This window comes from Bos indicus x Bos taurus, chromosome 4 (assembly GCF_003369695.1).
Source record: "Bos indicus x Bos taurus breed Angus x Brahman F1 hybrid chromosome 4, Bos_hybrid_MaternalHap_v2.0, whole genome shotgun sequence".
Lineage (NCBI taxonomy): Eukaryota > Metazoa > Chordata > Mammalia > Artiodactyla > Bovidae > Bos > Bos indicus x Bos taurus.
The window spans coordinates 12,403,495-12,426,959 of record NC_040079.1 but is presented as its reverse complement, the minus strand read 5'-3'; the positions used below and the strand labels follow the sequence as shown (position 1 = coordinate 12,426,959).

At 39.1% G+C, this 23,465-nt stretch overlaps 1 protein-coding gene across 1 annotated transcript; it reads left to right on the top strand.

Annotated features, from left to right (window-relative positions):
- The first annotated feature begins 1,530 nt into the window (after positions 1-1,530).
- Positions 1,531-2,463, top strand: LOC113891819 (olfactory receptor 2A2-like). Its single transcript, XM_027540297.1, has one exon. It carries the CDS (start codon positions 1,531-1,533, stop codon positions 2,461-2,463), a length of 933 nt encoding a protein of 310 aa, XP_027396098.1.
- The last annotated feature ends 21,002 nt before the right edge of the window (positions 2,464-23,465 follow it).

Sequence of the window (23,465 nt, the reverse complement as noted above, 5' to 3'; positions counted from 1 at the left end):
TGATCCCTGGGTTGGGAAGATTCCTTGGAGGGGGCAATGGCAACCCACTCTTACCTGGAAAATCCCATGGATAGAGGAACCCAGTGGGCTGTGGTCCATAGGGTCGCAGAATGTCAGACATGACTGAATGACTGAGCACACATGGTTATAGCAACATTTCATAATATTGGCAACTTAATATTTATAGAAACCCTTCCAAGTGAAATCACATTATAGAAACAGGAATCCAGGACTGTCCTTCAACTTTGTTCAAGCCATTGTTCCTAAAGGGCAACGACCCTCTGAATTGTTGCCTCCCTTTCATTGATACTTTGCAAAGTTGAAAATGCTACTGAATATTTCTTCAGAATTACTTCTTATTTTATTTACTTTCTGGTAAATTTAACTTTTCCATAGAAAATTTCCCTGAAATTTTCAACTTTCATGTAAGCATCACTTCAAAGCAGGTATAGGATATTCGTTTATTTAGCTGTTGCTATTTTCTCAACATATATTTTATGGTCCCTGTCTTTATGCATATTCAAGAACACCCAGATGAAACACTTTGTTTAAATTACGTGGATTATTCATAGTATTTTTTGTAAGAGAGCAATTTTCAAATTATTAAATTTTCTAATTGTTAACTTTTTTCTGGTAACCTTGAACTCATGTCCAGATCAACAGACAGAAAGTAGTGATAGAAGATGCTCACATAGAGACTACAGAGATGATTATAGGATAATTTGTTAAGCCAGAAGGAAGAAAAGGCTTAAAAATTATGAACTAATAACCTTATAATAAAGATAATTTGGAAACACCACTCAGCCAATTAATCCACATTAGTATCACCTATATTGAGATTAATTAGCATCATCTGTATGTGTATTCATTAAAGGTTTTAAGATTAGGGACATTTCTTTTCTAACAAAAATTTGAACTTAAAATAATGGCAATCAATGGAAAAATCATAATTGAGAGACATACAAAACAAAAACTCATACTCTTCAAAAATATCACTGGCAAGGCCAGAAAGAGTAACTATTTCAGATTAGAGGAGACAAAATATTTTGTGTGATACTGGATTTGAATCTTAGACCAGAGAGGCTGAAGTCTGTACCTAGAATATGGAATCATTGATGTTGTATCTCCTGACTTTGGTAAAGATAATGAAAATAAATTAGTGAATAACCTTATTCTGGGAATAATAAACAGCCTAGGGATGTGTTGGCATTATAGTTTCATTTATGTGGTCCACAGAAAATCAACAAAATATATACAGAGTAAAAGAAATGATAAAACAGACATTAAAAATGATAAAAAGTATATACTATATTTGCTTATATGTTCTGATATTTTCTGAAAATTTGAATTATTTCACAATAAAAAATAAATAAAAGAAAGGAAGCACTGAAATAAAAAAAATCTCAGAGCTACAGCATCAAGCACACAGGCATCCTCCAAATTCACTTCCCATAAGTAACTCTGATTTTCCTTGCTGTCCAGCTCTGACCTTCTCATCACACTTCAGTCCCTTAGAGACTGCCTTTGGGAATGGAGGGCAACCAATCATGGATCGCAGAATTCATCCTGCTGGGCTTCCAGCTCAGTGAAGACATGGAATTGCTCCTCTTCGTTATCTTCATCCTGCTATATACCTTCAACCTGCTGGCAAATGGGATGATCTTGGGACTCATCTCGCTTGAACCCCGACTGCACACCCCCATGTACTACTTCCTGTCTCATCTGGCCATCACTGACGTAGCCTATGCTTCCAGCCATTTGCCCAATATGTTGGAAAACTTAGTGAAACACAAGAAAACCATCTCCTATTTCTCATGCACCATGCAGATGGTTTCCTATTTGGCCTTTGCTTCTGTAGAGTGCCTGACTTTGGTGGTGATGTCCTATGACCGGTTTGTGGCTATCTGCCACCCCCTGCAGTACACGGTCATCATGAACTGGAGGGTGTGCACGTTCCTGGCCATCGCTTGCTGGGCGTGTGGATTTTCCCTGGCCATAGTCCAAGTAAGTCTGTTTCTACGGCTGCCTTTCTGTGGGCCCCAGAAGGTAAACCACTTCTTCTGTGAAATCCGATCTGTCCTCAAAGTGACCTGTGGAGAAACCTGGATCAATGACATTTTCCTCCTTGCAGATGGTGTCTTTATCTTAATTGCTCCCATTTCCCTGGTGCTGGTCTCCTATGTGCGCATCCTCTGGGCAATCCTGAAGATCCAGTCAAAGGAGGGCCGCAAGAAAGCCTTCTCCACCTGCTCCTCCCACCTCTGTGTGGTTGGGTTCTACTTTGGCATAGTCCTGATGGTGTACATGATCCCTGATGACAATAATCGAGAGGAGCCACAGAAAATCCTTTTCCTGTTTTACACTTTCTTCAACCCATTACTGAACCCCCTCGTCTACAGTCTAAGGAACGCTCAAGTGAAAGCTGCCTTCCACAGACTACTGCAGAAAAGGAGGACAGTGTGACGCAGGGCAGATTTATGGTTTAGAAAATTTCCCAACAAAATGCATGACTTAAAGATAAGAATTCTCAATAACATCAGCAAGATGGCAAAATAGGAACCCCAAGCCCCCCTCCCTCCATGGAGATGACAACATGGATCAAATTGCCGTTGTGAGACACCAGACAACACACAGTTTGCAGCACCCCAGGCTAGGACAAAGCCAACAAGAGACACAGTGAAGCTTTTAGGCGAATGTATGGCATTTGACTCTCCAGACCTCCTTCTCCTCCCTGTTCCAGTGATAGGATCCAGAAAAAATTCCCAACTCCCAGCTCTCCTGCAGGAGAGAGAGAGAAAACGAATGGCCCATGCCTATCCTTCCTAGCTTTTCAGGTGGGGCAGGAAGCCTCCAGGCTTGTTTTCTGTCATGCCTGACTTAGAGCACTCCTGGGAATGGCAGTTTGGACTCCTTGTTGGGACCACCAAGAAACATAGCAAGCACCAACTTTTTACACTTATACAGAGATTTTTAAATATTCACAATTCAGGTAGATGTGTAGTGTTATCTCATTGCTGTAATGGGAGATTCCCTGATGACATATGATATTGAATGTGTTTGCATGTGCTTCCTTACTATCTGTATATCTTTTCTGGCAAGATATCTTTCATCCATTATTATGTACTGTAATAAACTTTACTTTTTAGAGCAGTTTTAGAGTCACAGCAGAATTGTGGAAGATACAGATATAGCCAATTTACCCCCTGCCTCTGCACACACATAACGTTCCCCATATCACTACCTCTCCACAGAATGGTATCTTTATTATCATTCATCAGCTTGCATTGACACAATATTATCAGCCAAAGTCCATCACTTACATAAGATTTCAGTCGTGGTGTTGTATACTCTCTGTGTTTGCACAAGTGTATAATTATGTGAAGCCAATAGGTGAACTGTGAACTTCTAGATGTTCAAGCTGGTTTTAGAAAAGGCAGAGGAACCAGAGATCAAATTGCCAACATCCACTGGATCATCAAAAAAGCAAGAGAGTTCCAGAAAAACATCTGTTTCTGCTTTATTGACTATGCCAAAGCCTTTGACTGTGTGGATCACAATAAACTGTGGAGAATTCTGAAAAAGATGGGAATACCAGACCACCTGACCTGCGTCTTGAGAAATCTGTATGCAGGTCAGGAAGCAACAGTTAGAACTGGACATGGACAACAGACTGGTTCCAAATAGGGAAAGGAGTTCGTCAAGGCTGTATATTGTCACCCTGTTTATTTAACTTCTATGCAGAGTACATCATGAGAAACGCTGGACTGGAAAAGGCAAAAGCTGGAATCAAGATTGCTGGGAGAAATCTCAATAACCTCAGATATGCAGATGACACCACCCTTATGGTAGAAAGTGAAGAGGAACTAAAAAGCCTCTTGATGAAAGTGAAAGAGGAGAGTGAAAAAGTTGGCTTAAAGCTCAACATTCAGAAAACGAAGATCATGGCATCTGGTCCCCTCACTTCATGGGAAATAGATGGGGAAACAGTGGAAACAGTGTCAGACTTTATTTTTTTGGGCTCCTAAACCACTGCAGATGGTGATTGCAGCCATGAAATTAAAAGACGCTTACTCCTTGGAAGGAAAGTTATGTCCAACCTAGATAGCATATTCAAAAGCAGAGACATTACTTTGCCAACAAAGGTCCATCCAGTCAAGGCTATGGTTTTTCCAGTGGTCATGTATGGATGTGAGAATTGGACTGTGAAGAAAGCTGAGTGCCGGGAGCCAGCATATTGCATATTGAGTGCATATTGCATATTGCATATTGAGTGCAGCACTTTCCACAGCATCATCTTTCAGGATCTGGAATAGCTCAACTGGAATTCTATCACTGCCAGGAGCCAGCGTGAGGAACTCTGCCCATGACAAAGGTCATGAGGAAGGAAGCTTGGCATACGCAAAGGCGGGATCGAGCCTCAGGAGTCCCCCTGGAAATTCTCGAGCATCTACCCCCAAAACCAGAGTCTGCCTACTTTCTGCTTTGTGCTTTCACCTACACCTCTGACTTTACGGCGGGCTGTCCCCCACTACCTCTCTCTGAAAAAAGAGTTAGCTTACAGCTCCAGTTAATAATTCCTGGGTGTGACAGTGTTCAACCTACAAACTCCTTTGGAAATCCTCTAGCCTGCCTGAATAGGTTTTTCCGGCCACATGTGATTGTTCAGAGCCTCCCAACTGTGAGAGGCAGGAGATGTTCTAAACTGTCTAAACACAGATTCCTTTGAGTAGGTAAAAGATTGATTAGAAATTGTATTGGTGAAGGGTTTTTCATTTATTGGGCCAATGTTTGCTGCTAAGTCTCCATACTCCTTACCTACTGTGTCCTTGGCAGTGTATTGATTGATATAATGGGTGTATAGAAATGTAAGTAGTAGCCTCAGTGTTTGTAATCTTGGACCCTTGAGTTAATTCTTTTCTTGATTGAGCCCACCTCACCTTTGCCCTGTAGGAATGCAGCTTTGTCCAATGCTTTTTTGGAGGCTGGTGCCTGACTTTGGAATAATCACCTTTAGAGAAAAATAAATTTCTTAAAATGTTAACAGGCCTCCTGGCCAGAAGATGATGTAAATCACCTGAACTTTTGCATATGATAAGTTTGAAAGCCTGGCTTCGATTAGAACCAGGAACTGCTGTCCTTGCATGACTCCACCCCTTCCCCCATTATCCTCTACGCACAACTTAAGGTATAAAAACTACTTTGGAAAATAAAGTGCGGGCCTTGTTCACCGAAACTTGGTCTCCCCATGTTGCTCTCTCTCTCACTCTGGCTGAGTCTCCATCTGGAGCGTGGAACCCACCATGCTTACTAATTATGCCTGGGCTTCTAACATCTGACTGGGGAGGCCTCAGTGTCTCCTCTCTTTCGGGAGAACGGAAGGACGCCTGCGGCCTACGTAAGTGGTGCAAACTTCTTGTCTTGAAGTTTTATTGGTCTCCCGCGTAAACCAAGCTACTCAGCCCTTTTTCTCCACTGAATTTCCTCACTGAGCTATCCTCATTGTATTACTCTTTATATCCTTAATTAACGTTTAATTAAGCAATTGTTTCCTGATCCTCGCCTACCCGTCTCTCCTTCAAATACCCTGGATCAGCCGGGGCTGGACCCCGGCAGCTGAGCACTGAAGAATTGATGCTTTTGAACTGGGTTGTTGGAGAAGACTCTTGAAAGTCCCTTGGACTGCAAGGAGATCCAACCAGTCCATCCTAAAGGAGACCAGTCCTGGGCGTTCATTGGAAGGACTGATGCTGAAGCTGAAACCCCAATACTTTGGCCACCTCATGCGAAGAGTTGACTCATGGGAAAAGACCCTGATGTTGGGAGGGATTGGGGGCAGGAGGAGGAGGGGACGACAGAGGATGAGATGGCTGGATGGTATCACCGACTCGATGGACATGAGTTTGGGTAAACTCCGGGAGTTGGTGATGGACAGGGAGGCCTGGCGTGCTGCGATTCATGGGGTTGCAAAGAGTCAGACACGACTGAGCGACTGAACTGCACTGAACTGAACTATTATATTATCATGTAGAGTAGTTTACCCCCCTAAAAATCACCTCTTTCTTCCTCCCTCCTTGCTAATCCCTGCCAATCCCCACTCATCTCTTAGTTGCTTCCATAGTTTTGGCTTTTCTAAATGTCATATGGTTGGAAATATAACGTATGTAATTTTTTCTCACATTGGTTCCCTTCACTCAGTTGTATGGATTTAAGTTTCCTCTGTCTTTTTTTATTTTTTTCTCGATCATTCATTTTAGCACAAAGTATAATTCTATTGTCTGGATGCACTACGGTTTATCTGTTTACCAACTGAAAGACATCTTGATTGCTTCCACATTTAAGGAATTATGAATTTAACTGTTTTCAACATCTCTGTACAGGTTTTTGTGTGGACATAACTTTTCACATCCTTTGGGTAAATACCAAGCAGTGTGTTTAATAAATTGTCAAACTGCCTTTCCAAGTGATTGTACCATTTTGCAATGAATGAAAATGAATTCTCCTCACCAGTATATGAAAGTGCCTGTTGATTCACATCCTAGTCAGTGTTTGGTGTTATTTCTATTCTGGAATTTAGCCATTCTACTGAGTATAGTGATATTTCATTGTTGTTTTTTTTTTTAATTTGCATTTCCCCAATGACAGATATGTGTTTTTCATATGCTTATTTTCAACCTGTATCTTTTTTGCATAGGTGCCTATTACAGTTTTTATCTATTTTTAAATTAGGTTGTTTTATTACTATTATGTTTTGAGAGTTCTTTGTAAATATGTATATTGGAATCCAGTCATTTATCCTATGTATGCAAAGATCTCTGGTCTGTGGCTTCACTTTTTAAATTTTTACTAGTGTCTTTCACAAAGCAACAGTTTTTAAATTTGATTAAACATATCGACTTCTTTAACATGAAGATGTTTGATTTTCAGTTCAGGGTTGTCATTTTGTATTTTGGAGGGAGGAAGAGTGGATAGTTCTTCTAAATCTCTTGTGTTTTACCCTGAGGCAAGACTTAACAGTGATTATTGAAAGCAGTAATCATAAGGGCAAGCCTTACAAATAAGTCTCCTACTCTGAAACAGTGCATTTTGTCACACTGAATTACGCTTTTACATCACTTATTAGCTTACATGAAATTAGTACTTGAATCCATATCTGGGAACAAAGAAAAAATGAATAAGCAGTCAATTAAAGGAAATTTCTGAGAGCCTAGATTTGCCTATATTTACTGGGAAATAAATCTAAGTGAGAAATAACAGATAGGACTAAATCCCAAGGATCCAGTATGGACAAAAAAAAGAGAATAAAACACCAAAAAAGTGCTCATTGCCAGTAGGTTTACTGCAAGAAATTACACAAAATACTTTTTCCCTTTGAAAGAAATGCTCCCTGATGGTAATGGGTGTAGTTAGTTTCTCTGAGATTTGAGGATGTTTTCTCTTTGGTCTTCTGAGTGTGACTATAATATGCCCAAGTGATGCTTTAGTTTTACTTATCCTGCCTCTTATTTGCTGGACTGTCTGCATTCATGGAAACATAACCTTTGTCATGCTGGGAAATACTTCAAAGTAGTTCCCTCAAAATGTGCATCTGTGCCATTTTTTAATTTAAAAATTTTTTTAGCTTTATTGAGACATAGTTGACACAGGACTATATAAAATATAGAGCATGATAATTTGATTTACATACAAAGTAAATTTTTTATCACAAGTTTAGTGAGCATCCATCATCTCATATATATAAAAAATTAAAGAAACAGAAAAAAATTTTCCTTGTGATGGGAGCTGTTAGAATTTACTCTTCAAACAACTTTCATATATACTATACATCAGTGTTAACTATATTTATTGTATTGTACATCACCTCTTTAGTATATATTTATCTTATGACCAGAAGTTTGTGGCTTTTTTCTGCCTTCATCCAATTGTCCCAGTCCCCTCCCCCATAAGTGGTAGTCTATAACTTGATCTCTTATTCTATGAGTTTGGTTGGTTGGTTGTTATTGAAGTATAATTGACCTATGTACTCAGTTGTGTCTGGCCCTTTGCCACCCCATGGACCATAGCTGCCAGGCTCTGCCCATGAAATTTTCCAGGCAAGAATGCTGGAGTGAGTTGCTATTTCCTACTCTAGGGGATCCTCCCAACCCTGGGTTCAAACCCACATCTCTTACGTCTCCTGCATTGGCAGGCAGATTCCTTTCCACTACCAGATTCCCAAAGCAGTACCTGGGAAGCCCTAATTGACTTGTAACCCTGTGTTGGTTCATGCTGCAGAACGTAGTGATTTGCTATTTCTGTACATTTCAAAATGTTCACCAGGAGAAGTCTACTTGTAATTTATCACTATACAGAGTTGATACTTGTTGTTGATTATATTCTCCACACTGTACATTTCATGCCATGACTCATTTATTTTGCCTTAATTCCCTTCATCACCTATTACTTTCTCCTCCCTACTCTCTGGCACTCACCTGGTTGTTCTCTTTATCTATATCTCTGTTTCTGTTTTATAATATTTGTTCACTTGTTTTGGTTTTTAAGTCCCACATATAAATAAAAACATACAGTATTAATCCTTCTCTGTCTGACTTATTTCATTTAGCATAATGGCTCTAGTTCCATCCATGTTATCAAATATGGCAAGTTTTCATCCTTTCTTATAGCTGAGTAATATTCAATTGCATATACCACAGTGTCTCTATTTATTCATCTATTCACAGGCACTTAGGTTGCTTCCATATCTTGGCTATTGTACATAATGCTGCTGTGAACATTAGGGTGCATGTGTTTTTTATTAGTGTTTTTTGTTTTCTTTGGATAAATACCCAGGGTTTGAATTGATGGACCATTTGACAGTTCTTTTTTCAATGTTTTGAGAAGTCTCCCCATTCTTTTCCATAGTTTTATGTAGTCCCATTTATTTAGTTTGTTTTTGCTTCCATTGTCTGAGGAAGTGAGTGAAGTGAAGTCGCTTAGTCATGTCCAACTTTTTGCGACCGCATGGACTGTAGCCTAAAGGCTCCTCCGTCCATGGGATTTTCAAGGCATGAATACTGGAATGGGTTGCCATTTCTGAGGGGATATACACAAAAAAGAACAGTAGGATCAGTGTCAAAGAAAATACTGGATATGTTTCATTATAGATTTTTTTTTTTTAACTGAAGTATCATTTCAGTTCAGTTCAGTCACTCAGTTGTGTCCAACTCTTTTTGACCCCATGAATCACAGCACACCAGGCCTCCTTGTCCATCACCAACTCCCGGAGTTCACTCAGACTCACGTCCATCGAGTTGGTGATACCATCCAGCCATCTCATCCTCTGTCGTCCCCTTCTCCTCCTGCCCCCAATCCCTCCCAGCATCAGAGTCTTTTCCAATGAGTCAACTCTTCCCATGAGGTGGCCAAAGTATTGGAGTTTCAGCTTCAGCATCAGTCCTTCCAATGAACACCCAGGACTGGTCTCCTTTAGAATGGACTGGTTGGATCTCCTTGCAGTCCAAGGGACTCTCAAGAGTCTTCTCCAACATCACAGTTCAAAAGCATCAATTCTTCAGCGCTCAGCTTTCTTCACAGTCCAATTCTCACATCCATACATGACCACTGGAAAAACCATAGCCTTGACTAGATGGACCTTTGTTGGCAAAGTAACGTCTCTGCTTTTTAAAATGCTATCTAGGTTGGTCATAACTGAAGTATAGTTGATTACAATATTGGTTTCAGGTGTACAGCTTAATGATTTACTATTCAGATTATATCCCATTAACAGTTATTAGAAGATAATGGCTCTAATTACCCATGCTATACAATATATCCTTGTTGCTATATATTTTATATAAAGCAGTTTATATCTCTTAATCCCTTGCTCATGCTTTGTTCCTCCCCTCTCCCTTCTTCCCATTAATAATGAGTAGTTTTTCTGTATTGGTCTTTCTTTCGTATATATATTTATTTTTTTTATTAGTTTCAGATTTCACATATAAGTGATAATGTAAAGTATTGTCTTTGTCTAATTTATTTAACTAAGCATCATATTCTCTAGGTCCTATAAATTGCAACATTCCATTCTTTGTGTGATATTCCACTGTGTGTATATGTGTGTGTGTGTGTGTGTGTGTGTGTGTGTGTATACATATGTAGGGCTTCCTTGATAGCTCAGTTGGTAACAAATCCACCGGCAGTGCAGGAGACCCCGGTTCGATTCCTGGGTTGGCAAGATCCGCTGGAGAAGGGAAAGGCTATCCATTCCAGTATTCTAGGGCTTCCCTTGTGGCTCAGCTGGTAAAGAATCTGCCTGCAGTGCAAGAGACCTGGGTTTGATTCCTGGGTTGGGAAGAGCCCTGGAGAAGGGAAAGGCTATCCACTCCAGTATTCTGGCCTGGAGAATTCCATGGACTGTATAGTTCATGGGGTTGCAAAGAGTTGGACATGACTGAAAGATTTTCACCATAACCATATTATATAGGCTTCCCAGGTGGCTCAGTGGTAAAGAATCTGCTTGCCAATGCAAGAGATGTGGGTTTGATTCCTGCATTGGAAAGATCCCCTGTGAAAGGAAATGGCAGCCTACTCCAGTATTCTTGCCTGGGAAATCCCATGGACAGAGAAGTCTGGTGGGCTACAGTCCATGGGGTCACAAAAGAGTTGTGTTATTGTTATTTGTTTTGTTATTGTTTTCACCAATAACAAAAGTTTTCAAGACTTTGTTATTGTTTTCACCACTTCCTCACTATTTTGCCTAGAAGGCCCAGAAAGACTTAGTGAGTACTTAACTTAGCAACTAAAACTATATATATATATATATATATATATATGTGTGTGTGTGTGTGTATATATATATACATATATAATACTTTCTTGTTCTTAGTAATGTTGAGCATGTTTTCATATACCTGTTAGCCATCTGTACGTCTTCTTTGGAAAAATGCCTTTGAGGTCTTCTGCCCATTTCTGTTTGTTTTTTTGGCTGCAGTTTGCAGGGCCTTAGTTCCCCAACCAGAAATTAAACCCAGGCCACCTGCAGTAGAAGCACAGTGTCCTAAGCCCTGGGGAATTACCACTGTCCTTTTCTTGATTGGGTTGTTTGTTTTATTCATATTTACTTATGTGAGCTGTTCATATTTTGGTTATTAACCCATGTCAGTCATGATGTCTGCAAAATTTTTCTCCCGTTTTATATGTTTTTTTTCCCCCACTTTATCCATTATCCCTTTTCTGTACAGAAGCTTTTAAGTTTAAATCTCATTCATTTATTTTTGCTTTTATTTCCTTTGTATTAGGAAACAGATCCAAAAAAAATATTGCTATGATTTATGTCAGAGATAATTCTGCCTATATTCTTTTCTAGGAGTTTTATATTTTCAGATCTTGCATTTAATTACTTGAGACATTTAAATTTATTTTTGTACATGGTGTGAGAGAGTAGTACAGTGTGATTCTTTTGTATGTAAATGTCCAGCTTGATGTAGGGCTCAGAATCCTTGCTTCTTAGGGAGAAATTCTGCAATTGTAATTGTCATCTCACTTGTGGGTCACCCACCGAGGGGTATAAGTCTTGATTCTACTGTGGCTCAGATCCTCCTACCTGTCTCGTTGTGGTTCCTTCTTTTTAGTTTTAGTTTTACAAGATCATTCCTGCCATTCTTTTGATCTTTCTCATCAACAATCCCTCTGTAAACACCTAAAAATTTTGGTGTGCCTATGGGAAGAGTTGAACTCTGAGTCTTCCCCCTCCACCTTCTTGACTACCTTTTTCCCTTTTTATTTGACTTTTCTCTTGAGTATGGCTAACTTTTTTTAACCATGTCCCCATGGATCTTTCAGACTCTACTTCACTTTTTAAATTATTTTTCTTTTAATACTTTGACTTGAATGTTTTTTTGTTGATCTCCATTTAGATTCATTGATCTTGCTCTTGACAGTGTCTCAGTTCAGTTCAGTTCAGTCGCTCGTTCATATCCGACTCTGCAGCCCCATGAATCACAGCATGCCAGGCCTCCCTGTCCATCACCAACTCCCAGACTTCACTCAGACTCACGTCCATCGGGTCCGTGATGCCATCCAGCCATCCCATCCTCTGTCATCCCCTTCTCCTCCTGCCCCCAATCCCTCCCAGCATCAGAGTCTTTTCCAATGAGTCAACCCTTTGTATGAGGTGGCCAAAGTACTGGAGATTCAGCTTTAGAATCAGTCCTTCCAAAGAATACCCAGGACTGATCTGCTTTATAATGGACTGGTTGGATCTCCTTGCAGTCCAAGGGACTCACAAGAGTCTTCTCTAACACCACAGTTCAAAAGCATCAATTCTTCAGTGCTCAGCTTTCATCACAGTCCAACTCTCACATCCATACATGACTACTGGAAAAACCATAGCCTTGACTAGATGGACCTTTGTTGGCAAAGTAATGTCTCTGCTTTTTAATATGCTATCTAGGTTGGTCGTAACTTTCCTTCCAAGGAGTAAGCATCTTTTAATTTCATGGTTGCAGTCACCATCTGCAGTGATTTTGGAGCCCAAAAAATAAAGTCTGACACTATTCCCACTGTTTCCCCATCTATTTGCCATGAAGTGATGGGACCAGATGCCATGATCTTTGTTTTCTGAATGTTGAGCTTTAAGCCAAGTTTTTCACTCTCCTCTTTCACTTTCATCAAGAGGCTTTTTAGTTCTTCTTCACTTTCTGCCATAAGGGTGGTGTCATGCTATTAAATCTGCACAATGTTTCAATTTCACCTATTATTATTTGCTCATATATTATATCTGATTGTTTTTGAGGATTCTGATTCTTCATTTAAATATTAGCTTTTAAATTTTGTGTAACTTTTTTCATATTCTCTTTGATATAAATGACAGTTATTTTGAAGCTTGTAGCTTCAGTGTCTGTGGTATGTCTGAGACCTCTTCTATTGGCTCTTTTATCTCTTGATTATTGATAAATTTTTCCTGCTTTTTTATATTTGGAATAATAAATTACAAAGACTATAGATATTTTATCATATATTAAGGTTAATGAGACTTTGCTTTTCCCCTCTAAAAGCAATTATACTTTTTGAAGATCATATTGTTCTTTTAGGGCTTTGTTTTAGATTTGTTAAAGCATGTGTATTTCAGTTACATTTTTGTAAGTTAGGACTTGGGCAATGCCCAAGAAAACATCTCACACATATTTTTGGGAAATCCTCTTCTACATATACATTCTTTCTATAATCTCATCCCCTAAATCCTCTCTTTTTTATTTGCCAATAACTCCAATCTCTATGGAGAAGGCAATGGCAACCCACTCCAGTAGTCTTGCCTGGAAAATCCCATGGACAGAGGAGCCTGGTAGGCTGCAGTCCATGGGGTCGCTAAGAGTTGGACACAACTGAACGACTTCACTTTCAATTTCACTTTCATGCATTGGAGAAGAAAATGGTAACCTACTCCAGTGTTCTTGCCTGGAGAATCCCAGGGACAGGGGAGCCATCTATGGGATCGCACAGAGTCAGACACAACTGAAGCGACTTAGTAGCAGTAACAGCGGCCAATCTCTATTGGAAATTTTGGTTCATTTTCTTGAGCACTGTTTGGAAAATACCTGTTGGAAGAAAGTCTATGTGAATGTGAGGTTTACGTGTACTTCCCTTTAAAAAAGTTTTACAGCCTTGTCCTATCTATCTACTTGTAAAATACACTCATTCAAAGCCTAAACTCTTCTGATTCCATTAACTACTTGACCTTTCTCAACAAATCATTAAGAGTTGCTGGAAAATCCTGTCTCCTGAAAATGTAAATGTTGAAGCTATAACCATCAGTAGCTCAGAATGCAGCTGTATTTAAGATTTCATATTTAAAAGTTCAGTAACTTATATGCAGAGTACATCATGAGAAACGCTGGGCTGGAAAAAGCACAAGCTGGAATCAAGATTGCTGGGAGAAATATCAATAACCTCAGATATGCAGGTGACACCACCCTTATGGCAGAAAGTGAAGAGGAACTAAAAAGTCTCTTGATGAAAGTGAAAGAGGAGAGTGAAAAAGTTGGCTTAAAGCTCAACATTCAGAAAACGAAGATCATGGCATCTGGTCCCATCACTTCATGGGAAATAGTTGGGGAAACAGTGGAAACAGTGTCAGACTTTATTTTTTGGGGGCTCCCAAACCACTGTAGATGGTGATTGCAGCCATGAAATTAAAAGACACTTACTCCTTGGAAGGAAAGTTATGTCCAACCTAGATTGCATTTTAAAAAGCAGAAATATTACTTTGCCAACAAAGGTCCATCTAGTCAAGGCTATGATTTTTCCAGTGGTCATGTATGGATGTGAGAATTGGACTGTGAAGAAAGCTGAGCACCAAAAAATTTATGCTTTTAAACTGGGTTGCTGGAGAAGACTCTTGCGAGTCCTTTGGACTGCAAGGAGATCCAACCAGTCCATCTTAAAGGAGACCAGTTCTGGGTATTCATTGGAAGGACTGATGCTGAGGCTGAATCTCCAGTACTTTGGCCACCTCATGGGAAGAGTTGACTCATTGGAAAAGACCCTGATGCTGGGAGGGATTGGGGGAAGGAGGAGAAGCGGACGACAGAGGATAAGATGGCTGGATGGCATCACCGGCTTCATGGACATGAGTTTGGGTGAACTCCGGGAGTTGGTGATGGACAGGGAGGCCTGGTGTGCTGCAATTCATGGGGTCGCAAATAGTCGGACACGACTGAGTGACTGAACTGAACTGAACTGAACTGAAGTTAAAATAAGGTCATTGAGTTAGGCACAATATGATTTGACTGAACTTCTCGTAGAAGAGGTGATCAGGATGCAGACATATACAGAAGGAAAACCAGGTAAAGTCACAATGAAAAGGCTGCCATCCACACGCCCAAGAGAGACTTTAGAAGGAACCAATGCATTAAATCCTTGATCCTGGACGTCTAGCTACTAGGAGAGTAAGAAAGTATATTTTGTTTGTTGAAGCCATGGAGTCTGTGGTAGTTTGATATATATCCCCAAGAAAATTGACACTGTAGTTTAGAGTTATGAGAAATAATCAAATAAATGTCAGTTAACCAAGTGCCAAGCAATGCCATGTGGAAGTCAGTTATCAAATAAATTGTTTACAAATACATTGGAAGAGTCTCCACCATGAAGTATAATTTTTTTAAGTTTGAAAACAGACTTCTTTTTCTTAATTACAAGTCTTAAAAATGAGGTCTTCTGGAAAATTAGATCATCATTTGAATAGGACACACAAAAAATTCCAATTTAGCTCTAAGTCACAATAATAATATCTAAATTCCTTATTAAGTTGCCCATGCCTGCATTTCTCTGAGATCATCTCAAAGGAGCACATAATCAAATTTTACCTTAAAAATTAATTAAAGTCACAGGGAAATAAATACCATTTTGTGGACAAAATGTGTGTATATGTATTCTTCAATCCACAGACCAAGATAAGGATGAGAGATTGATTCAAAAAAGCAAAAACGCCTCTCCTGTGTGGTAAGTCTTCCTCAGTTAGTCATAAACACTGACAATGGAACAGTGCTGTGCAATTTGGCCTGAAATGGAAGAAGGCATGAGGACCACATAACCTGCTTCTCAGGCTCCTAGACAGGCAGGAGTTTGTCATATGAAAATCTATAAAAGATTCTTGAAATTAATCTAAGTTCATGTATTTTGAAGACCAGTTATGTTATCTCTGCATAGACAGAAAATATACTTTTCATTAAAAAAAAAAGTACTGGTCAGTAGGAATAAATGAATAAAGACTTCTAACATTTCTCTACTCCAGAAAAGCCCCCTGGACACTGACAAAATTTTTCAAAATCATCTTTTCAAAACCCAGAGTTGAAAGCTTGCAAAAATCTCAGTGTTCATCCAGGAAAAACTGCTGATGTTGTTAAGAACAGTGAGGTCTGCAGGGTTTTAACTTATCCTATTGCCATCACCATCATTCCAGCTCCGTGATACCCTGGAAAACAAACAGCCCTGCAACCACAGTGAGAACCAGCATCCTTACAGCTTTTAGAAGGAATAGCCAAGGTCGAAGGATCAAAAAACATTAAGATTTGATCGTAAGCAGACCACAGATCCTGTACTCAAACGCTAATAAAAATTTTGTAATCATGACTAAATTTTATTGTCACTGTCTGAGACTAGAATGATCATTTTAGGTGTAATTAGCAATAAAAAATATATCTAAATAGACAAAAATCACCAAATACAGTTAGGATAAGAAAAACATAAAGATAAGTTTAAGTACATAAAAGTACATTAAAATATATATATATATATATATATATATATATATATACACACACACACATACTTTATAATGTTATCTGTTATATCCCAGGCACCCTCTTGACACAAGAGAGAATAATGCATGAGAGAAAAGCTTGTAGTGGCTTTAGGGCATTGGGATTACTCTACAAGATAGGAAGTCAAAGGACCTGCTGGTTCATTGTGATGTGCAGAAAGCATTTATTTTGGACCACTGCATTTTGGGAAGAGGATTGGCTTTCACTATTAATTTATGTGCTATTGGCATAAGAAATGTGTTGAAATCCCTGGGGTTCACAAGGTCCTATACAAAGTGAATAGATAACAAAGAATAAACTCTGAAGAACACCAGTGTTATTAGATATTAGGAAATGAGGAATGAGCAAGGAGACTGAGAAGGAGCAATAAGAAAAATAGAAAGACCACTGAGGAGCATAGTATCATGTTAGTAGGGTGAAGAAACCTTTCAAGGAGAGAGACAGGAATCAACAATGTCAAAAGCCTGGCAAGGAAGAGTCAGATGACAACTAAGAATGATCATTGGATCTAGAAAATACATAATTGGTATATTTCAAATAAATCCAGTATTCTGGCTGAGTAGACAAGATAGGAGGAGAAACTTTAGAGACAGAAATTGCTGGAGAGAAACTCTTGAGTAGGCAAGAGAGGCGGGATTCAGGGCATGAGTTGCAGACTGGCAATGGTTAGTGGGGAAACTCTTTAACTTCATAGTAAGAGCAGAGAAATTGAGATAAATGGACAAATTCAGTAACTCAGTCGGTGTGTTAGTACTGTACAAATTCCCATCTGATTGCTTCCATGTTCTCAATAGCTGAGACAAAGTGTAGAAGGATTTATGGAAGGTTTAAAGAAAGAGAAAATAAGAAAAAAAAAATCACTTGAGGGAAGGCTACGGAAATACAGTATGATTTCTGGGAGTCTCAAAATATTTTGTCCACCTAATATGAAGAGCCGACTTACTGGAAATACAGACCCTGATACTAGGAAGGATTGAGGGCATGAGGAGAAGGGGATGACAGAGGATGAGATGGTTGGATGGCATCACTGACTCAATCATGAGTCTGAGCAAATTCTGGGAGATGGTGAAAGACAGGGAAGTCTGGTGTGCCGCAGTCCGTGGGGTCACAAAGAGCCAGACATGACTGAACGACAACAAGGGCTGAAGTGACCTGTATAGTCGTGATTGTAAGCTACCTGAGACATCAAGTTTGTGTTTTCCTATGGATCTGTGGGTTCAGGCAAAGCCATCCATTGTCTAAATTCAGTGCTTACAATATGGAGACCACAATGATCTCTCTAAATATAGGATATACCTTTAAGGGAAAAAAAATTTTTTTTGAAATGAGACAAAAACTGAAGAAATAACTTAAATCAAGAAATCATTTAGGCAATAGGATTCAGTCTACATGAGCTTCCAAGTAATGATTAACATCTGCAATGAAAAATTTGGTTATTAGTGTACATTAGCACTTTTCAGCAGACAGAGATCATTCATTCCATTAGAAAGATACAGCCCTTTGAGGGGCTGCACTAACAAGCTCCATGGGGATTGCATTTATTAAATCATGAAAATTTTCAAAAGTAGGATATGGAGACAGGAACAATTTCAAGATCAAATACATGATACTTTCATATCCTTAGGGATTGTGTTCTGGGACTTAATCAATAAACTATGCCTTACATGTAAAATTTTTATACCAGACCCTCTTAAGTAAAGACATCTTTGCCAGTCTTTCTGAGTTCTTTCTTCTCGGCATAAGCAGGTACATATACTACACACACACACACACGGATAACAAAGCTGGAGGCCAAGAGGGGAGGGAAAAGTTTTGCACTGCTTTGTAGGAAAGATGGAGAATGGTGAAGACACTTAATAATTTGTTCCCTGGGCCCCACAGGAATGTCTCTGGGGAATAGATTGGTCTTAAGTGATCAGACTCTAAAATCCTCACATCTAGAGGCTCCTGAATCCTGTCCTTCCGTCAGGACAGAAAAGGTGTCTGGGACTCATTGTCCACTGCACTGGCTCCAGGGAGCAAGTGACTCAGCTCCAGCCATTCCCCGTCTCTGTCAGTTTTCCTCTACATTCAAGCCCAATTTGAGAAAAATACCAGAAGTATATCAAACACCCTCTTTGAACCAGCTATTATTTTTATACTGGTTAATTTTTTTTTTTTTTTTAACAGAAGAGCAAGACAGAAGTCTGGCAGAAATTATCAGGTTTAGGAAGAAGAAAAAGCCACCTTTGTGAAGACCCTTTCTCTGAGTAACATCTGATTCTCATTCTGTCTAAACATAGGTTTCTTGTTCCTAGTCAGAACCCTCCTGCCCCAGTCCCATTTATGGGAAGAGGCTGGTGAAACTCAATGTCCCTGAGTTGTGGTATCAAACTGAAAGAGCATCTAAAGCTGATGCTTTGCCCCGCAACTGATGAAGCCACAGGTATTGTCCAATTTGTCCTTCACTGGCTTTTGTTTCTTCTTCAGCTGAGGACCATCCTCTTCTCCTGCACCCTGGAGATGTCCTCCTGCCTGGGAAGTGAGGAACATTAACATCATTTTCTTTGCTGCCCAGTAGGGACTTTTTAGTAAGTGGCTCTAGCTACTGGATAAAGATCTCTTTATTATTTATTTTATAGCAAGGAAGCCAGTACATGTACCAATTTAGTGTGTCCTGGCTTGCTGTCCAGGTTTACTCTTCAGGGATTATTGTCCTCATCTGGGGATAAACCTTTGTCATCTCCTGGAGTGGGATAACATGACTACCATTGCCACTGATCAAATTTGGGGGAAAAGTTCTAGCTGGTAAAAATGTAAAATGTCCCTGCTACAAAAGCAACTTCTCTATTTGACATGTGTTTGTAAATGGCAATTTTTCAGTGAATACTTTTTCTTTTATTCTCTTTACATTTACTTAAGTCAGTCTTTAAAAACAGTACAATAAATGAAAATATATCATTCTTAAATTTTACCAAATGCAAAAAAAAAAAGAATCTTGTCCATGTTGTAATGTTACAGGGAGGCATAGGATTCCTACTACCTTCCTCCACACTGCAGCAATTTGGTTATTTTCACACATATTTCAGCATTTTAATCTCAGAATTCAAGTTACAATTCATGAGGCTAACAGAGCTTTCGTATTCATATTCATCTGTCTTCTGCTGTTTGAAAGTGGCGAATGGATGGTTTGCTAACAGGAGGTTACGGGAAAGGGATTCTCACTGACCCTGACCTAAGCTTATAAGCTGTCAGAGTCTACTGAGTGAGTATGAGGTATGGGAGCAAAGGGTTTCACTTCTTTTAAAAGATTTTTATGTTGGAGTATAGCCGGTTAACAATGTAATGATAGTTGCAGGTAGACAGCAAAGGAGCTCAGCCATACGTGCAACATGTAAAGCAAAGCAGTGACTGGCCTCTGTGGACACCAGGTAGGATGGGGAGTTTTAAGAATAATGAATATAAAGATACAGCCCCATAATTTTCATCATGTGATATATTTATTAATGTTCCTTATCATTTTCTTACTAAGTAAACATTTCTATGTATATATTAAAATTAATTAGAATTTTAAAATATATTTACTGAGTTTCCTTTATGGCATGAGTGGGTGAGCACTTATCACCCAGTCATATCCAGCTCTTTGTGACACCATGGACCGTAGCCTGCCTGGCTCCTCAGTCCATGGGATCCTCCAGGCAAGAATACTGGAGTGGGTAGCTACTCCCTTCTCCAGGTGATCTTCCTGACTCGGGGATTGAACCCAAGTGTCCTGCATTCCAGGTGGATTCTTTCCCATCTAGCCACCAGGGAAGCCCTTCTGTAAGGCATGTTGTTGTTGTCATTCAGTTGCTCAGTCGTGTCTGATGCTTTGCAAACCTATGAACTGCATCACACCAGGCTTTTCTGTCCTTCACTATCTTCCAGAATCTTCTCAAACTCATGTCCATTGACTTGGTGATGCCATCCAACCATGTCATCCTCTGTTGCCCCCTTCTCCTCCTGCCCTCAATCTTTCCCAGTATTAAGGTCTTTTCCAATGAGTTGGCTCTTCACATTAGGTGGCCAGAGTATTGGAGTTTCAGCTTTAGCATCAGTCCTTCCAATGAATATTCAGGGCTGATTTCCTTTAGGATGGACTGGTTGGATCTCCTTGCTGTCCAAGGAACTCTCAAGAGTCTTCTCCAGCACCACAGTTTGAAAGCTTCAGTTCTTCAGTGCTCAGCCTTCTTTATGGTCCAACTCTCACATTTGTACATGATTGCTGGAAAAACCACAGCTTTGACTATACAGACCTTTGTTAGCAAAGTGATGTGTTTGCTTTTTAATATGCTGTCTGGGTTTGTCATAGCTTTTCCTTCAAGGAACAAGCATCTTTTAATTTCATGGCTGCAGTCACCATCCACAGTGATTTTAAAGCCCAAGAAATGAAATCTGCCACTGTTTCCATTTTTTCCCCATCTATTTGCCATACAGTGATGGGACAGGATGCTGTGATCTTGGTTTTTTGAATATTGATTTTAAGCCAGCTTTTATACTTTCTTTTTCACCTTTATCAAGAGGCTTTTTAGTTCTCTTTTTAGTACTCTCTTTAGTACTCTTTTCCCAATTTGGAACCAGTCTGTTGTTTCATGTCCAGTTCTAACTGTTGCTTCTTGACCTGCATACAGATTTCTCAGGAGGCAGACCAGGTGGTTCTCGTGTTCCCACCTCTTCAAGCATTTTCCACAGTTTGTTGTGATCCACACAGTCAAAGGCTTTGGTGTCATCAATAAAGCAAAAGTAGATATTTTTCTGGAACTCTCTTGCTTTTTTGATGATCCAGCAGACATTGGCAATTTGATCTCTGGTTCCTCTGCTTTTTCTAAATCCAGCTTGAACATCTGGAGTTTCACGGTTCATGTACTATCGAAGCCTGGCTTGGAGAATTTTGAGCATTACTTTGCTAGCGTGTGAGATGAGTGCAATGGTGCAGTAGTTTGAACATTCTTTGGCATTGCCTTTCTTTGGGATTGGAATGAAAACTGACCTTTTCCAGTCCTGTGGCCACTGCTGAGTTTTCTAAATTTGCTGACATATTGAGTGTCGCACTTTCACAGCATCATCTTTTCAGATTGAAATAGCTCAACTGGAATTCCATCACCTCCACTAGCTTTGTTTGTAGTAATGCTTCCTAAGGCCCACTTGACTTCATATTCCAGGATGTCTGGCTCTAGGTGAGTGGTCACACCATCATGATTATCTTGGTTGTGAAGATCTTTTTTGTACAGTTCTTCTGTGTATTCTTGCCACCTCTTCTTAATATCTTCTTCTGCTAGATCCATGCCATTTCTGTCCTTTATTGAGCCCATCTTTGCATGAAATGTTCCCTTGGTATCTCTAATTTTCTTGAAGAGATCTCTAGTCTTTCCCATTCTATTGTTTTTCTCTAGTTCTTTGCATTAGTAACTTAGTTATTAAGTCCCTAAACAGACAACTCAGAACAGGAGGGCAGACCAGAGCTAGCAATTAAACCAGCAGCCACCCTGTAGGCTTTTAGTGTTTGTGCTGATGTTAATAACCTTTGATATATATGTTAACATTAATTGTAACATTAGTAACTAAAATTTGAATTTAGAGAGATACTCTGAAATAGGATGAGGGCCTTTAAATAATTTTACATGCTGGCTGACTCATCCTGCTCATAAACTACCAAATGGTAAATCCTGTAGTCTATTCTCCCTGGCATATAACACAGAGATGTGTCACTCTAAGAAGTTAGTAAATCAGTATCTGTGTTATGCTGTATTTGCTCTTTCTTAAATTTAGAACACATATTTGAAATCAATGTCTGGTTATCTATTTTTTTTACCCCAATAGTAGTGATTAGAAATTAGAGTTTTCTGAAGTTTAAGGCTTTGAATGAAGACTACCTTCTTTGGTTGGGTGCCATGAAAGTGGACTTTATGCACAATATATATTCTCCATCCTATCCTAAATATGCCTTCCTATTGTTGAAAATCTGCTGAACACCTTTCATGTAGTAAACCGACCAGAAACTTCAATTCATTTACATAAATTTCTCTCATTATTCTCAACACATACTAATGCACTTAAACATTTTTCTCATATTGTTAGTGGTAAGTAACAGAGCTAATATTAGATGATACCCTTTAGATTGTATTTTATTGAAATAGGGTTTTATAAAATTCTTTCAGGTACAAGACAGGTGATATAAAGAAGACCTGTATGTTAAATATCAGTAAAACAAACTTTTGAAATTAAATTAAGCATTCTTTTCACTTAACTATGAATATCTATTCTACTTTAGTTTTAAAAAATCATTAGAGAATATTTTAAAAATTGACAATTGTCCTCTTCATTTAAAACCAGAAAACCACATTTATCCTTCTGTCCGATTATGTCCAATCAAATTTTAGATTTGAGAGGTGATGTACAGACAGGAATTTCATAGCTGATGCTGCAGGTGGCCCATATATCATGGCCCTCCCACTTCAGTGCACACTGAATTCACTTCCAAATGGCTCCACCTGCATTTCTTTGCCTGTAGTTTCCCCAGAAACCAGAAGCACTTTAGTAGCCCATCACACAGGGAAAAGAAGCCCTAATACTTGGTCCACCCACCTCAGAGCTCTCACCCAGTAATGGATACTAGTTGGTATATAGACACTCCAGGTCCCTTCCTCTCCAGGTAGGTTAACAATGAAATATATGTTCTTTTCTGGCTCCAGGATTTTTCCATCAAGGTCTAACTTCCATTAAGATCTACAATTTCATAGTACTTGATCATCCAAACTTAAGTGGCTATCTTTTCTTGGTTGTTCGTCTTTTCCACTCCTCTAGTTGTATCATTAGTGATTACTTCCTAAAACATACTTGTAATTGAGTAATTGTCCCAGGGTTGGTTTCTGGGGGAACCCAAACCAAGATATATCTTTAACTAGAACCAATATTTATATTCATTTAACTCAATATATTCACAGACACAGACAGTTTTTTATGTGAACAGAATCTTGACATGATTGTTCATTTAAAGATTTTAAAGGTATGTATAGAAAACTGGTTGTTCTACTACCAAAATACTTTGTTGTAAATTATCAGATTTCTCATTTATACCATTTCATTCAAATTACAAGGACAAACAATGTTAATTGCTATTCAAATATTTTGAAATCAAAGAAATTTTTATGG